Source organism: Scyliorhinus torazame, chromosome 12 (genome assembly GCF_047496885.1).
Source record: "Scyliorhinus torazame isolate Kashiwa2021f chromosome 12, sScyTor2.1, whole genome shotgun sequence".
NCBI classification, from domain to species: Eukaryota; Metazoa; Chordata; class Chondrichthyes; order Carcharhiniformes; family Scyliorhinidae; genus Scyliorhinus; species Scyliorhinus torazame.
Genome location: NC_092718.1, coordinates 97,028,286 through 97,045,567, shown reverse-complemented (window position 1 = coordinate 97,045,567; position 17,282 = coordinate 97,028,286). Strand labels below are relative to the sequence as shown.

General features: G+C 49.2%; 1 protein-coding gene across 1 annotated transcript in view; it reads right to left on the bottom strand.

Annotated features, from left to right (window-relative positions):
- Positions 1-2,682: 2,682 nt before the first annotated feature.
- Positions 2,683-17,282, bottom strand: part of LOC140387088 (urokinase plasminogen activator surface receptor-like) — a 33,580-nt gene continuing 18,980 nt past the window's right edge. The window contains exons 6-7 of the mRNA XM_072470097.1: positions 6,217-6,351; positions 2,683-4,054 (exon numbers count right to left, since the gene is read on the bottom strand). Coding sequence (XP_072326198.1) covers positions 3,837-4,054; positions 6,217-6,351 — 353 coding nt within the window. The 3' untranslated portion in view covers positions 2,683-3,836. The remainder of the gene's footprint in view (positions 4,055-6,216; positions 6,352-17,282) is intronic.

Here is a 17,282-nt window from a genome sequence, read left to right as displayed (position 1 = left end):
AGTGGGAGTATCTTTGGGAGGTGCTGCGGAGGTTTCGGTTCGGGGAGGGGTTCATCAGTTGGGTTAGGCTACTATATAACTCCCCGGTGGCGAGTGTGGCTACGAACCTGCGGAGGTCAGAGTACTTTCAGCTGTCTCCGTTGTTGTTTGCACTGGCAATTGAGCCGCTGGCCATGGCATTGAGGGAGTCCAGGAACTGGAGGGGATTGTTTCGGGAGGGGAGAGGAACACCGGGTGTCGCTGTATGCCGATGACCTGTTATTGTATGTTGCGGACCCATTGGAGGGGATGGCGGAGGTCATGCGGATCCTTAGGGAGTTTGGGGACTTTTCGGGGTATAAACTTAACGTGGGGAAGAGTAAGCTCTTTGTGATGCACCCAGGAGACCAGGGAAGGGGGATAGACGAGCTTCTGCTGAAGAGGGCGGAAAGGAGCTTTCGGTACCTGGGGATCCAGGTAGCTAGGAGTTGGGGGGGCCCTTCATAAGCTCAACTTGACGCGGTTGGTGGAGCAGATGGTGGAGGATTTTAAAAGATGGGATATGCTGCCACTCTCACTGGCGGGTAGTGTGCAGTTGGTAAAAATGACGGTCCTTCCGAGGTTTCTCTTTGTGTTCCAGTGCCTTCCCATTCTGATCCCTAAGGCTTTTTTTAAACGGGTAAGCAGGAGCATCATGGGATTCGTGTGGGCAAATAAGACCCCGAGGGTAAAAAGGGTTTTCCTGGAGCGTAGCAGGGACAGAGGAGGGCTGGCGTTGCCGAATCTATGTGGCTACTACTGGGCAGCCAATGTGGCGATGATCCTTAAGTGGGTAATGGAAGGGGAGGGGGTGGCGTGGAAGAGGCTAGAGATGGCGTCCTGTGTGGGCACAAGTCTGAGGGCACTGGTGATGGCACCGTTGCCGCTCCCGCCAACAAGGTACACCATGACTCTGGTGGTGGCGGCGACTCTGAAGATTTGGGGGCAGTGGAGGCGACACAGGGGTGAGGTGGGGGCCTCGGTTTGATCCCCGATTCGGGAGAACCATCAGTTCTTCCCGGGAAGGATGGATGGGGGGTTTCTGAGCTGGCATCGGGCGCGGATTAAAAGAATTGGGTCCTGTTCATTGATGGGACGTTTGCGAGCCTAGGGGCACTGGAGGAAAAATTTGGGCTACCCCCGGGAAACGCTTTTAGGTATATGCAGGGAGGGCGTTTGTGAAACGGCAGGTGAGGGAATTCCCGCTGCTTCCAGCACGCAGGATTCAGGACCGGGTGATCTCTGGGGTATCGGTTGGAGAAGGCACGGTCTCGGCGATTTACCAGGAGCTGCAAGAAGAGGAGGAGACCTCGGTGGAGGAGCTAAAGGGCAAATGGGAGAAGGAGCTCGGGTAGGAGATAGCTGATGCCCTGAGTAGGGTTAATTCTTCCTCCTCTTGCGCCAGGCTCAGCCTATTACAGTTCAAGGTTACTCACAGAGTGCATATGACAGGGGCGATGTTGAGTAGGTTCTTTGGGGTGGAGGAGTGATGTGTGGGGTGCTCGGGGAGCCCAGCAAATCACGGCCATATGTTCTGGACGTGCCCGGCGCTGGATGGGTTTTGGAGGGGCTTTGCGAGGACTATGTCCAAGGTGGTGAACGCCCGGGACAAGCCGAGCTGGGGGTTGGCATTATTTGGTGTATCGGACGGGCCAGGTGTGCATGAGACGAAAGAGGCCGGTATTCTGGCCTTTGCGTCCCTGGTAGCCTGGCGGAGGATTTTGTTACTGTGGAAGGATGCGAAGCCCCCAGCATGGAAGCCTGGATTAATGACATGGCAGTGTTCATCAAGCTGGAGAGGATGAAGTTGGCCTTGCGAGGGTCTGTGCAAGGGTTCTTCAGGCGGTGGCAACCGTTCCTCGATTTTCTCGTGGAGCGTTAGGAGGAGGTCAGCAGCAGCAGCAACACGGGGGGGGGGGGGGGGGGGGTTCTTCTGGGGTGGCGTTAGGGTAGGGGTGTTTCCCTATTTGTGTTTTTATTATATGGGGGGGTTATTGTAGTTTGGGGAAACTCGATGTATAATTCTTGCGGGTGGTGTTCTTATGTTCTTGTTTCTTTTTTCTGGGGGGGGGGGGGTGGGTGTTGTTGAAAATCTGTTGAAAATTTGAATAAAGATATTTAAAAAAAAAGAAAATGTGGTCCACTCACTAACATCAGTTGCCGATCACTGATTTACACTCTCTAGCCCCCTCTGATGGTGTCTCTCTCTCTCTGTTATCATATTCTGTTAAACTCTTTTCATCTCTCTGCTGATTTCTCTCTCTCTTTATTCTGTTACACTCCCTCTATCATCCTCTGCTGATGTCTCTCTCTCTCATATTACCATATTCTGTTACACTCTATCTTCCTCTGCTGATGTCTCTCTCTCTCTCTTTCACTACACACTGTTACACTCTGTCATCCTCTGCTAATGTCTCTCTCTATCACTATATTCTGTTACACTCTCTCTGTCTCCCTCTGCTGATGTCTCTCTCTCTCTCTCCATAACTGTCACCTCCAGGACTGTGAAACAAGCGCCTGTTAGTGGGAATAGTTTGTACAGCTCCTTTTCTGTCCAGCATGGCCACAATGTGAATAAAGACTCCCTTCTCTGCTGTAAATTGTTTGTGCTTTCAATGTTTTTCTGAGAGAATCTCTATGAGAAATGTAGTAAATTATCTTCAAAACATTTTAAATGAAAACTTTATTAGCATGATCCAGTGTGCAGTATTGAAAATTGACAATTTATTGCAGCGTATATAATTACAGAGTACAGCAAAGTTTACTTATTACCATTGTGATTAATATCCAATAACTACATCAAATTTACACATTATAGTATGGGATTATTTCAGTTTACAATCTCCAGACGATCTGCAATGGGAATGATTAACACAACTCACGTACAGTGTGTTGGCGTCTGCTGATTGAATAAAGACACCCCGCTCCAGTTCCAAGCCTCAATCCCTTACAATGTAGTTTGATATTTTCACTTCATCAATCTGTGTCTGGAGCAAATCTAGAGACTAAACTACACTGAGACCCAAAGCCCAGAAACAGATGAGATTATGACCAGAGAATCTGCTTCTGTGTTATTGGTTGAGGAATGAATATTGGCCCAGACAACATGGAAAATTTCCATATTCACCTTTAAAACAGTAGCTGTAGAATTTTTTTATGTCCATCTGAGAGAAAAGAGGGCACAGGTTTAACATTTCAGCTGCAAGATAGAACCTCTGACGTTGCAATGTTCCCTTAGTACTGACCCTCTGACAGTGCAGCACTCCCTCAGTACTGACCCTCTGATAGTGCAGCACTCCCTCAGTACTGACCCTCTGACAGTGCAGCACTTCTTCAGTACTGACCCTCTGATAGTGCAGCACTTCTTCAGTACTTCACTGGTTGTGTTGGCCTAGATTTTGTGTTCAGGTTACTGGAGTGGAATTCAAACCCCGTTTAGCACATTACTAACTGAACCATGGTGAACACCGAGAAGTGTCTGTGTAAATGTGTCAGAGGAAAAGAGGGGTTATTAACTTGAGTAAGTACAAGGCAGGAATTTGATGCATGGATAGGTCTGCACAAAGCTTCAGTACAGAGAAATTTCATTGAGGGATTCCAATCAAACCAAACACTGAGGCCCAGAAATGGGATGCAGTTTGGAATTAGGGAAGAAAGTCCCCTCATGTCATGTTACCGATCCCGACTGGCGAATCATTATCTTAGAACACAGAAGGAGGCTAATAGGATCACATTGTTGTCAGAAATATGGTTCTCTCAGAGCTGAGGAACTTTATGAAAATATAACACTTCTCTGATTTAATTTCTTCGAGCCTTCCTTAAAACAGACACAGTATCAGATGAATTAATGGCAGGATGAGGGTCACAGAATGTGCTGTGCTGAGACCTGAACTTCCATCCCCAAGATTACAACCACTCTCGTTGCAGCAGTAGAAATCTTTCTTTGGTTGTAGACCATAGAACTTTAGCACATCTGGGTTATTGCAGATACTCTCGGAGGCACAGCCTTTAATGGTGCCAATCTGCTGAAACTTGCCTAAAAATGGGAACATTAGTGAGATATTGCTGTCAGGTTAGTGCTACATTTGACTTACGTTGTCAATACATTGACGTTATACTGGTGTTACATTGGGGCTGTGTCAGTGTTACATTGATGCTGTGTCGGTGTTACATTGACGCTGTGCCAGTGTTCCATTAACGTTGTATCGGTGTTACATTGACGCTGTGTCGGTGTTACATTGACGCTGTGTCGGTGTTACATTGACGCTGTGTCGGTGTTACATTGACGCTGTGTCGGTGTTACATTGACGCTGTGTCGGTGTTGCATTGACGCTGTGTCGGTGTTGCATTGACGCTGTGTCGGTGTTACATTGACGCTGTGTCGGTGTTACATTGACGCTGTGTCAGTGTTACATTGACGCTGTGTCAGTGTTACATTGACGCTGTGTCAGTGTTACATTGACGCTGTGTCGTATTACATTGACGCTGTGTCGGTGTTACATAGACGCTGTGTCGGTGTTACATAGACGCTGTGTCGGTGTTACATTGACGCTGTGTCGGTGTTACATTGACGCTGTGTCAGTGTTAGTGTTACATTGACGCTGTGTCAGTGTTACATTGACGCTGTGTCGGTGTTACATTGACGCTGTGTCGGTGTTACATTGACGCTGTGTCAGTGTTACATTGACGCTGTGTCAGTGTTACATTGACGCTGTGTCAGTGTTACATTGACGCTGTGTCAGTGTTACATTGACGCTGTGTCGATGTTACATTGACGCTGTGTCAGTGTTACATTGACGCTGTGTCAGTGTTAGTGTTACATTGACGCTGTGTCGGTGTTACATTGACGCTGTGTCGGTGTTACATTGACGCTGTGTCGGTGTTACATTGACGCTGTGTCGGTGTTACATTGACGCTGTGTCGGTGTTACATTGACGCTGTGTCGGTGTTACATTGACGCTGTGTCGGTGTTACATTGACGCTGTGTCGGTGTTACATTGACGCTGTGTCGGTGTTACATTGACGCTGTGTCGGTGTTACATTGACGCTGTGTCGGTGTTACATTGACGCTGTGTCGGTGTTACATTGACGCTGTGTCGGTGTTACATTGACGCTGTGTCGGTGTTACATTGACGCTGTGTCGGTGTTACATTGACGCTGAGTCGGTGTTACATTGACGCTGCGTCGGTGTTACATTGACGCTGCGTCGGTGTTACATTGACGCTGCGTCGGTGTTACATTGACGCTGCGTCGGTGTTACAGTGACGCTGCGTCGGTGTTACAGTGACGCTGCGTCGGTGTTACATTGACGCTGCGTCGGTGTTACATTGACGCTGCGTCGGTGTTACATTGACGCTGCGTCGGTGTTACATTGACGCTGCGTCGGTGTTACATTGACACTGTTGTCGGTGTTACATTGACTGTGTCAGTGTTACATTGATGCTGTGTCAGTGTTAGTGTTACATTGACGCTGTGTCAGTGTTAGTGTTACATTGACGCTGTGTCGGTGTTACATTGACGCTGTGTCGGTGTTACATTGACGCTGTGTCGGTGTTACATTGACGCTGTGTCGGTGTTACATTGACGCTGTGTCGGTGTTACATTGACGCTGTGTCGGTGTTACATTGACGCTGCGTCGGTGTTACATTGACGCTGCGTCGGTGTTACATTGACGCTGCGTCGGTGTTACATTGACGCTGCGTCGGTGTTACATTGACGCTGCGTCGGTGTTACATTGACGCTGCGTCGGTGTCGGTGTTACATTGACGCTGTGTCGGTGTTACATTGACGCTGCGTCGGTGTTACATTGACGCTGCGTCGGTGTTACATTTGACGCTGCGTCGGTGTTACATTTGACGCTGCGTCGGTGTTACATTTGACGCTGCGTCGGTGTTACATTTGACGCTGCGTCGGTGTTACATTGACGCTGCGTCGGTGTTACAGTGACGCTGCGTCGGTGTTACAGTGACGCTGCGTCGGTGTTACATTGACGCTGCGTCGGTGTTACAGTGACGCTGCGTCGGTGTTACAGTGACGCTGCGTCGGTGTTATATTGACGCTGTGTCGGTGTTACCTCAATGCTGTGTCAGTGTTACATTGACGCTGTGACAGTGTTACATTGATGCTGTGCCTGTGTACAATGATGCTGTGTGCATGTTACATTTGGTCATTATTGATGGACTCAAATCTAAGGCTTACCTGTAGTTGACGAGTGAAGACACCTTGTTTGTTTCCCGATACAGTTCACCATGATCTTGGCATCTGAACAATTCTGATTTGAAAATGGTGTGCACCCGTAACACACAAGGCCATTTAAGTTGGTGTTTGCTTCCACTGACAAACATACAAGAAGATACATTTCAGATTCTTCCAGCCTGACCAATTCAGAAATCCTGAGGTTGAAAATCCACCTTGGACAGCCGCACAGTTTGTATCACATGAATTGTGGGGTTATGGCATTTCCCCGCCCTTAACCTTCTGAAATTCGGTTTCATTCACCTTATCTGCACAAGGATGACATGTAAATTCGTGAAATTTTACACATTTCTGGGATGGCACAGTGGTTACCACTGTTGCCTCACAGCGCCGGGGATCCGGGTTTGATTTCAGCCTTGGGTGACTGTGTGGAGTTTGCACATTCTCCCCGTATCTGCTTTGGTTTCCTACTGGTGCTCCAGATTCTTCCCACAGTTTATTGACGTGAAGGTTGGGCGATTGGCCATGATCAATGCGCATGGCTAGGACAGGGGTGTAGGCCTAAGTAGAGTGTTCTTTCGGAGGATCAGTGCAGACTAGATGGGCTGAATGACCTCCTTCTTCACTGGAAGGATTCTATGGATCTGGGCTGATTATAATGGGCTCCTAATCCGACCACCCTAAGACTTGACTATTCAGTCTAATTGATCTGTGATTTCAATCCCCTCTCACATTTGATCACATGGTTTTGGGTGGGGTGAGGAATTTATATATTGCCATAAGCAATGATTACAATTGTGTCGGATGGCCTCAATGAACAGGAGGGTCTTTTCCTGCTTATTATTTATTATATATGTTTCTATCTTTTAATGGACCCCCCGTCCATTATTGTGATCTCCTACAACCCTCTCTATCTCTGTAACCTCCTCCAGCCTCTACAACACTACAATCTCTGAATCCTCTTCATGCCCTTAGAACCTTCTGAGATATCTGCATTCCTGCAATTCTAGCTTTGTAAGCATCCTATGATTTCCATCTCTCCATCATTGGTGACCGTCCCTTTAATCATCTGGGCTGAAGCTCTGAAATTTCCTCCATTAACAGCCCTGCCTGGTTCTCCTCCTCTGAAGGCTCCCTCTTTGACCAAGTATTTTGTTTTCATGTCTCCCTATGTGACATGGTCTGGTGATATCTGTGGAGTGACTTGGGAAGTTTGACTATATTTTACTGCCACATTTCAGATAGTACAGGAATATGTTATATTACTCTTTGGTAATATATCGTTACTCTTTGCTTCATAATCCAGAATGGTGTGATGGTGTGATTATAAATAAACCACCAATCTCTAACTTGCAGCAAAACTGATTTATTGATTAACGATTGATTAATATTGAGTTTGCACACTCCACAGAACTACAACTAGTAATCAAGTAATCCATATTAAAGTAATAACTAATTTAAACTACACGTGCTGCCTTAACTATGCTGTGATCTATCTCTCTTACACTCTGCTGTCTAGACTCTCCTGGTTGGAACTACCCAAGATCCTCTGAGTTCTCGTATTTATAATAGGAACTAATGGTGCCCTCTAGTGGTTGTGTTGCACTGAGATGTAATAATTAACCCTTTACTTGTCTATATATCTACAAATCATTACATATGGGACATGGGATCAGGTGGTAAAACGGTGTTGAGGTAGATCCTCAGACATGATCTTATTGAATGGGGAAACATGCTCGAGGGACCAAATGCTCAATCTCTGTGTTAATATTCATCTGTGTTGTGCCTTGTCGAGAGAAAGTGGAGTGAGTTTTTCTAAGCCCATGAACTGGGGTATTAATAATTTCAGAATTGAGGTAAAGTTGCCTCATTCCCTACTTACTGAAATATTGGAAATGAGTTTCTATATAAACATGGCCAAGGTAATACATTTTGGTCAGACGTATAAGGAAGCCACATTCTACCTGGATAACAGGAGTGTAAAAGGGGCCGAAGAATAAATGGACCTGGGGTTGCAGATCACAAAAAATAGTGACACAGGTTCATGAAAAAAATTAAAGACCAGCAAGCATGGGATTGTCCAATAATAACAGTGAGAGTCGGGAGCTTGGTTCCGCCATCTATAACTCTGGGTCTTTACGAGTGGGGTAAAAAAAATCACCGGAGTTTGATCCCTTTGCTGTTCTCTGTTCCCGCTTTTTCCTTTCTCCATTTTTTTTTGAGGGAGGGAGAAGATTGAGGGAGGAAAGGAGAAAAAAAGATTTGAAACTGGTCCCGGTGTGTTCAGCGGAGGAGCTGCACATAGAGGAGCTCCCATCGGGGATCGCGATTTTGTTCCTTTTTTTTTTACTTTGAATGAAATGAAAATCGCTTATTGTCACAAGTAGGCTTCAAATGAAGTTACTGTGAAAAGCCCCTAGTCACCACATTCCGGCACCTGTTCGGGGAGGCTGGTACGGGAATTGAACCGTGCTTCTGGCCTGCCTTGGTCTGCTTTCAAAGCCAGCGATTTAGCCCTGCGCTAAACAACATGCATGCAAGACCTCTAAATAGCTTTGTCTGTTTAAGCCCCCCACGGCACAGAGGTGCTGAATAGGTGTTGGGCCAGATACTAAGAGAAGAAAGAAACCACTTCAAAGTCGGAGAGCGTAAAGAGCATGGAGAGTATTTTTTCTTTGAACATTTTTTTCGAATTTTTTTTCCGTCTTTGGGGCTCCAGGGAAGTTCACCAAACCGATTTAAAACCAGTAATAGAGGCTTCCATGGCCGGGAAAGTATGGAAAAGCGTGCTGAAAAAGGAGCTAAATGCCATGAAGGAGGCACTCCGGACTGGGTCCACATGATGATGAAGGAGGTGATGTTGGAGGCGACAGACAAAATGCAGCGTACCATCGAAGGCCTGGGATGGAAGGTGGAGACGCTGGAGAAAACAATCCTGGAGTTGGAGAAGGCCGCCTCGGACCAGAGCGACAGGATTGTAGCTCTGGAAACCGAGGTGAAAAGGTTGGTAACGACCCAGGGGAGCCTAAAAAGGAAAGTGGAGGGACCAGGAAAACAGGTCCAGATGGCAGAACGTCAGAATAGTGGGTCGGCCAGTGGGATAGAGGGCAGGGACCCAACGAGCTACATCGCCCAAATGCTGGGTAAGCCAGTGGGAGGGAGAGCTTTCCAAACCCCCCAGAAATGGACAGAGCGCAAAAGTCGCTTTGTCCCAGGCCCAAAACAGAGGAGCAGCCCAGAGCGATTATCGTGAAGCTGCACCAGTTCCAGGACTGGGAAAAAATCCTAAGGTGGGCCATTCAGACAAAATCGTGCACATGGGAAGGGAAGAAGATAAGGGTGTACCAAGACACTGGGGCAGACCTGGCAAAAAGGAGGGCCGAGTTCAATAGAGCAAAATCAGCACTCTGCAAAAGTGGGGTGCGATTTGGGATGTTAGTCCCGTCCAGGTCTGGGTAACATTCAAAGGAAAGGAATTGTATTTTAACACTCCGGCGGAGGCTGACGAGTTTGTTAAATCGAACAAATTGGGTGAGGAACAACCACAACAACAATGAAAGCTGCAGGGGTGGGAAAAAAAAGAATTGGAATGAAGTGCGGAGGATGGACTGCAAACAGACACAATTAGATAACGAACTGGACACATTTGTTTTCTGTTTTGCGCGGGACTCTGCTGCCTCCTTTTTGGGCTTGACTCTTCCCTCAGTGCGATGAAGGGGAGCGGAGCGAGGGTGAGATAAGCAGGCAGGAAGGCGAGACAAGTGGTGGAAGGAGGACGGTAAAGCAGGGCCAGAGCAGGACAAGTACTGGGAGGGGAACTACCGTACTAGCAAGGAGGGCCAACACAGTAGGGCAGAAAGAAAGAAGGGCCGCAGCGCGCCTCTCGGGGGAGATGGAGTGCCTGGCACAAAGAGGAGGGGGGGCGGGCAGAAGGGGGGGGGAAGAACACAGTGGGAGACAGAGGGACAGCGACTCTGGGTAGGTAGGGAGGTCGGGGGAAGGGAGCGCAGAACAAAAAAGAAGCAAAGAGAAGGTTGAGGTAGAGAAATAGAATGGACAAAGGCCTCGGCAAGCATGGAGCAGGGTGAGGAACCAAGATGGCGCCACAAACAGCCACTCGGGAGGGCATCAGGGCGAAGGGAGACCCCGGAATGCAGGGGCGCATCTATGTGCCGTACACACAGCTGGTGGCTATGTTGGGTGCCCCTGGACAAAGGGAAACCCCGGAGCGCTGGGGCCGAAGCTCAAGGTGAGAGCGGCAACTGTGGCCATTTTGGACAGCCCCCGAACAAAGAGAAACCCCAGAGTGCAGGGGTGCATCCACCGCGTAAATATGGGTGACCCCACAGTACCGGGGGGGTCAGAAACCCCCCACCAAGATTGTTACTTGGAACGCAAGGGGACTCAACGGCCCAGTGAAAAGATCCAGAGTCTTTGCCCACCTAAGAAGCCTAAAAGCAGACATAATCTACTTACAAGAGACACACCTGAGGGAGAAGGACCGACTGCTGGTACGGAAGGGCTGGGTGAGACAAACGTACCATTCATGTTACAAGATGAAGGCTAGGGGGGGTAGCAATACTAATTAACAAGAGGACGAGGTTTACAGAAACCAAGACAGTTACGGACCCAGGGGGACGGTGCGTCATGGTCAGCGGTGCCCTGGAAGGGGCACTGGTCGTACTGGTAAATTTGTACATTCCCAACTGGGACGACACAGAATTCATAAAGAAGACCATGGCAGAAATCCCCGACATTGACACACACTGACTGATTATGGGGGACGACTTTAACTGCGTGCAGGACCCACTGGCCGACCAATCAAACTCCAGAACAGGTAAAAAGACTGGCATGGCTTGTGAACTAAGCGCTTTTATGGAGCAGATGGAGGCGGGGGACCCATGGAGGTTCCTCCACCCAGGAGAAAAGGAATTCTCGAGTAACATCGGTAAATATAGATGTTGAGAGGAGGCTCCCGCCGTGTTGCTGTTTTTGGCGCTTTCGGGCGTTTCCCCGTTTTCTTTCACTCTTTCCCCCCCCGCCCCGCCACCCCCTCAGTTTTATCGGCCTTTGGTGCCGTCCCGGGCTGGTTTAGGAACCAGCGAGGAGCCCCACGCGAGTGTTAGGCGGCCGGAACTGGGGTTTCAAGCCCGGGATGTGCGGCATTTGGAGCGGCGGGGGTGGAGCCGAACTGAACACGAGACAGTAGAGGCAGCAGGCCTGAATCCAGGATGTGATGTAGTGGGGATGCTGCACATTGGGTGCTTCCTGCTTAAAATGTGTTTTTAAGAAGTCTGAAGTCCGGTCCCGGGTATGTTTTTTTGAAATTAAAAAAAAAAAAAGATTAAAGAAAGAAAAAGAAAAATAATAAGTTGTTGAAGGATGCGAAACACAGCTGTAAAGCAGGGAGGAAATGCGGGTTCGCTGTCGAATGAGAGGACCAGCAAAACCGCGAACAAGTTGGCGGATGCCGGACCGCATGGTGGGGCCGCACTATTTACGGTGGAAAAGATGACCGAGGTGATGGCTGTGGAGCTGGAAAAGCAGTTTGCGAGGCACATGGAGGCGTTGAGGAAGGTGGTCGCACTGAAATCATTGGTGGAGGAGGCAATTGCCCTGGTGAGGGTAGCTGTGGCAAAGTCATCGGCCGAGGTGAGAGAACAAGGTGAAAAGATGAAGGAAGTGGAGGAGGCCGTGTCTCAGCACAGCGACCAGTTCACCTCGATGGGGGACGAGCTGCGGAGAGTGGTGGAGGTCAACAGAGGGCTCCAAGCAAAGCTCAAAAATTTGGAGAACTGCTCGAGGCGGCACAATCTGAGAATTGTGAGCTCGAGGCCAACAGAGTACTTCGCTAAGATGCTGGCGGAGTTGATGGGGGAAAATGGGAACCCCTCCCAGTATGAGTTGGACCGAGCTCATCAGTCGTTAAGGCCGAAGCCCAAAGTAAAAGAGCCGCCGAGAGCAGTAATTATCTGCTTCCATAAATACCACATGAAGGAGAAGGTGTTAAGCTGGGCCAAGCAGGTGGTGCAGTGCAATGGTGCTAGAGTTCGGATTTACCAGGACTTGACGGTGGAGTTGGCGAAGAAACGAGCGGTGTTCGGCCGAGTAAAGGCGACACTGTACAACAAGGGGGTCCGATTTGGTATGGTATACCGGGTGAAGCTGAGGGTGACGGACAACACCAAAGATTTTTATTTCTGGAGGCGGCTGAGGCGTTTGTGAAGGCAGAAGGCTTGGGAAAGAAGTGACGAGTGGAACGTGAAGAGAGATTGTAGACTGTGATTGGGGAATTGGAAAATGTATAAATGCTATAACTTTCTTTTCATTGACCTGTATTGCAACTTACTTGACTTCACATTGTTATAGAGTTTAAGTTTTTGTTTGGTTTGATTGGCATTCTTTATTGCGACGGTTATATGTTATTTTAGTGAATTGTATGGGTTGGATATTTTTTTTTCCTTCTGGGACTGGGAGGGAGGGGACAGTATGCTTTAGGGGCGCGGGAGGGAGGGGGGGCTAGTGAACGGAGGTGAAGTGAGAGGAGGACTGCGGATATTGGAGCCTGGTTATCAGGTTTCGATGGGTCAACGAGGGGAGCAAGGGGGAGGGAAGGGATCGATACTGGGTGAAGTTTTTTCGAGAAGAAGTGCAGGGGGAGGAAGTGCATGGGGGATTCTGTGTGCGGGGGGGGGGGGGTTGATGTCAATGGATAGGGGCGGTTCACGTTCATGGGGCAGGGCCTGGTGGTATGATGATGATGGACAAGAAGAGGGGGCAGGAGACGCCCAGTTAGGATTGACACGTGGCACGGGAGGGATTAGGAGGTCCAGTCAAGAGGTCAAGGGTGCTTGCGCATCTTAAAAGTTTGAAGGTCGATGTAGCGATGCTGCAGGAGACTCACTTGAGGGTGAAGGACCAGGTGAGACCTAAAAAGGGCTGGGTTAGTCAGGTGTTTCACTCTGGATTTGACAAAAGGGCTCGAGGGGTAGCGGTAATGGTCTGCAAAAGGGTACGCTTCCAGATGGAGAAGGTGGTTGCGGATCAGGGGGGTAGGTATGTGATTGTGACAGGGGCGCTGGAGGGGAGGCTAGTGGCACTGGTAAGTTTATATGGTCCCAATTGGGACAATGTGGGATTCGCGAAGAAGGTGTTTGGGGCCATCCCTGACTTGGACACACACAAACTGATAGTCGGGGGGGACTGGAACTTGGTGCAAGAGCCAAGGTTGGACAGGTCACGGCTGCGCTCGCTGCTCCTGTCAGGGATGACAAAGGCATTGGCTGGGCTGTTGGTGGAAATGGGAGGGGTGAACCCTTGGAGGTTTCTGCACCCGAGGGAGCGGAAGTACTCGTTTTTATCGGCAGGCCTTAAGGTAAACTCCCGGATCTACTTTTTTTGTGGTGGGGAAGATTTTGCTGGCTGGGGTTAAGGGGTCTGAGTACTCGGCAATTGCAATATCAGATCATGCTCCGCATTGGGTGGATATGGTACTGGAGAAGGGGTGGTACAGAGGCCAAGGTGGAAATTAGATGTGGGACTGTTGGGGGACAGAGGATTCTGTGACAAAATTGAAAAAGTAATCGAGGAATATGTAGGGTTCAACTGTACGGGTGAGGTGTCTAAGGTGGTTGTCTGGGAGGCTCGAAAGGCAGTGGTGAGGGGTGAGGTGATCTTGTTAAAGGTAAGGGTGGACAAAGAGGAGAGGTTGGACCGGCAGAGGGTAATAGATGAGATGCTGGAGGTAGATGAGAGCTATGCAGACGATGGGGACCCAGCGAAGTTGGAAAAGAGGAAGGAACTACATGCGAGCATTGACCGACTATCCACCAGGCAGGCGGTGCGCCAACTGTGGCGAGCAAGGGGTGCAGTGTACGAGCATGGAGAGAAGTATGTTAGCGGGTCAGCTTCAGAGGGAGGTGGGTGACAAGGGAAATTGTTTAGGTGAGGGACAGGGCAGGGAATTTGGTGGTGGCTCCGGATCAGATTAACAAGGTCTTTGAGGAATTCTATGAGAGGTTGTACAGGTCAGAGCCACCTGGGGGAGACCAGGAGATGCAGGAATTTCTAGATGGTCTCGAGTACCCGAGGTTAGGGAAGGGGGACAGGACTACATGAGAAGGGGCAATAGTGGAGCAGGGGTTAAAAGATGCGATTGGGGGGATGCAGTCGGGGAAGGTGGCAGGGCCGGATGGGTTTCTAGTGGAATATTATTAAAAATTCAAAAATAAGCTGGTACCGCTGATGGTAGGGATGTTTGAGGAGGCGATAGGGAAGGGGGTGTTACCACAAACCTTGGGGCAGGCATCGATTTCCCTCTTGCTTAAAAAGATAAGGCGTGTAGGTCGTATAGGCCCGAATCACTTTTAAACGTGGACGCAAAGGTATTCGCGAAGGTACTGGCAGGTAGGCTGGAAGAGTGCCTCCCGAAGGTGATAGGTGAAGATCAGACGGGGTTTGTGAGAGGAAGGCAGCTCTTTTCAAACGTTAGCAGGGTATTGAATGTGGTTATGGCACCGGCAGGTATTGAACGTGGTTATGGCACCAGCGGAGGGAAAGGAAACAGAGGTGGTTGTGGCATTGGAAGCCCAGAAAGCGTTTGACCGGGTAGAATGGGGGTACTTGATGGCAGTTCTGGAGCGGTTTCGGATTGGTCCACGATTTGTGGACTGGGTAAAGCTATTGTATAAGGAGGGCGAGTGACCGCACAAATAACTTCAGCTCGAGATACTTTTCTCTCCACCGTGGGACTAGGCAGGGATGTCCTATGCCCCCCCTGCTGTTTGCACTCGTGAGTGAGCCGTTGGCTATCATAAGTACATAGATAAATAGAAGATAGGAGGAGGCCTTTTGGCCTTTCGAGCCTGCTCCGCCATTCATCACGATCATGGCTGATCATCCAACTCAATAGCCTATAGATACATAGAAGTTAAGAAGTTGTGTTAAGAAGTTCGGGGAATGGAAGGGGTTAGTGTGGGGAGGGATAGAGCATAGGGTGTCCTCGTATGTCGATGACTTGTTATATGTGTCGGAACCGAGTGTGTCAATAGGGGGAATATAGGAGCTGCTTTGGGTGTTTGGATCTTTCTCTGGGTACAAATTCAATCGAGACAGGAGTGAGTATTTTGTGGTGTCTCGGCTGGAGGTGAGGGCAGGGGTGTGGGGGCTGCCATTCCGTAAGGCAGGAACTCACTTTAGATACCTGGAGGTGCAGGTTGCTCGGGATTGGGGATCAACCCCTCTGACCCAGCTCCGCACCTTCTCCACATTCGCCACCCAGTAATAATACATCAGGTTCGGAAGACCCAAACCCCCTGCCTTCCCCTCTGTAGAAGCACTGGGGCAGAGGGGTTGATTCCCAGTAGGTCAGAATGGAGGAGAGTTTGTGTAGGAGGCCAGGATTGAAGGCGATAGCAACAGCGCCACTCCTGATGGCCACAGGGAAATACTGAGGGAGTCCGGTAATAATAGCTCCATTGAGAATTTGGAGGCAGTTTCGCCAGCACTTCGGGTTGGGGGCAGGGTCAAGGGAAATGCCGATTCAGGGAACCACAGATTTGAGTCAGGGAAGTGGGACGGAAATTTTCGGAGATGGGAGGAGAAGGCGATTAAGACATTAAAAGATTCTTTGCTTGGGGGTCGGTTTGCAGGAGTGAAGGAGCTGGGAGCGAAGAATGGGTTGGAGCAGGGGGAAATGTTTAGATACATGCAGGTTTGAGATTTTGCCAGAAAGGAGATACAGAGTTTCCCGGGGGAGCCGGCCTCCACATTGCTGGAGGAGGTGCTGACAACAGGGGGACTGGAGAAGGGGGTAGTGTTGGCGGTTTACGGGACTATTATGGAAGCGGAGAAGGCACCACTGGAAGGGATCAAAGCAAAGTGTGGGAGGAAGAGTTGGGAGAGGGTATGGAGGAGGGGTTCTGGTGTGAGGTGCTCCGGAGAGTGAATGCCTCCACCTTGTGCGCGAGGTTGGGGCTGATACAGCTGAAGGTGTTATATAGAACGCACCTCACAAGGACGAGGATTAGCCGGCTCTTTGAGGGGGTAGAAGATATATGTGAACGTTGCAGGGGCGTCCCGCAAATCACGTTCGCATGTTTTGACCCTGTCCAAAGCTGGAGGATTAATGGAAGGATGTTTTTACGGTAATCTCTAAAGTGGTGCACATGAAATTGCCCCCTCCCCCGACTGAGACGGCGCTGGGCTGAGTTTGCATGTGTCCCATGCTGTCGGGAACTCGGCCGGTTGGGGGCAGAGCATTGGGGAACGGACCTCAGATAATGTCCTGAGGCCGTCGCTACGGGTACGCCGCTTTGGAGGGGGCGGACCATCGCGAAAGCGGCGGCGCCCCCGAGTGGGTTGGGAACTCGGATCCTCCAACCAGTCGGCGAACGCGATTTTGGCGTCGGTGACTGGAGAGTCCAGCTCCTGGTCTCCATATCGTAAAAGGGATATAGCGACACTGGAGAAGGTGCAAAAAGAGATTTACTAGAATAATAGCAGAACTGAGAGGCTATAATGATGAGGAAAGATTGAACAGACTGAGGCTGTTTTCTCCAGAAGGCTGAGGGGTCACCTGATTGATGTTTTAAAAATTATACAAGTGTTTGATCGGGTAGATATAGAGAAGAGGTTTCCTATAGAGACCACAACTAGGGGTAACGTATGTGATAGTCACTAATGGATCTAATCAGGAATTCCGGAGAAACTTCATTACCCACAAAATGGTGAGAATGTGGAGCTCGTTACCATCGGAAGTGGTTGTGGTGAATAATATACAGTAGGTCCCTATTTTAAGTCGTCGTGCCTTAGTTATTTAATTTAAAAAAAAAAAATTTCAGGTCCGTTTTCCCCTATTTAAATCACCCTTTCTGCTTTTGAATCATTTTGCGTCATTGTCATCAGTTCTCATTGCGCGCATCTGATCGAGCCATTGCCGGTCCTCGTCATCGTGCAGTGTGCACCATCGTGCATCGGCTCGTCATGTAACATTTGGCCCTGTGACCCAGTCAGTGCCATTGTTTTTAAAAAAATATATATATTTCATTGAAAATTTTTCGATCACAATT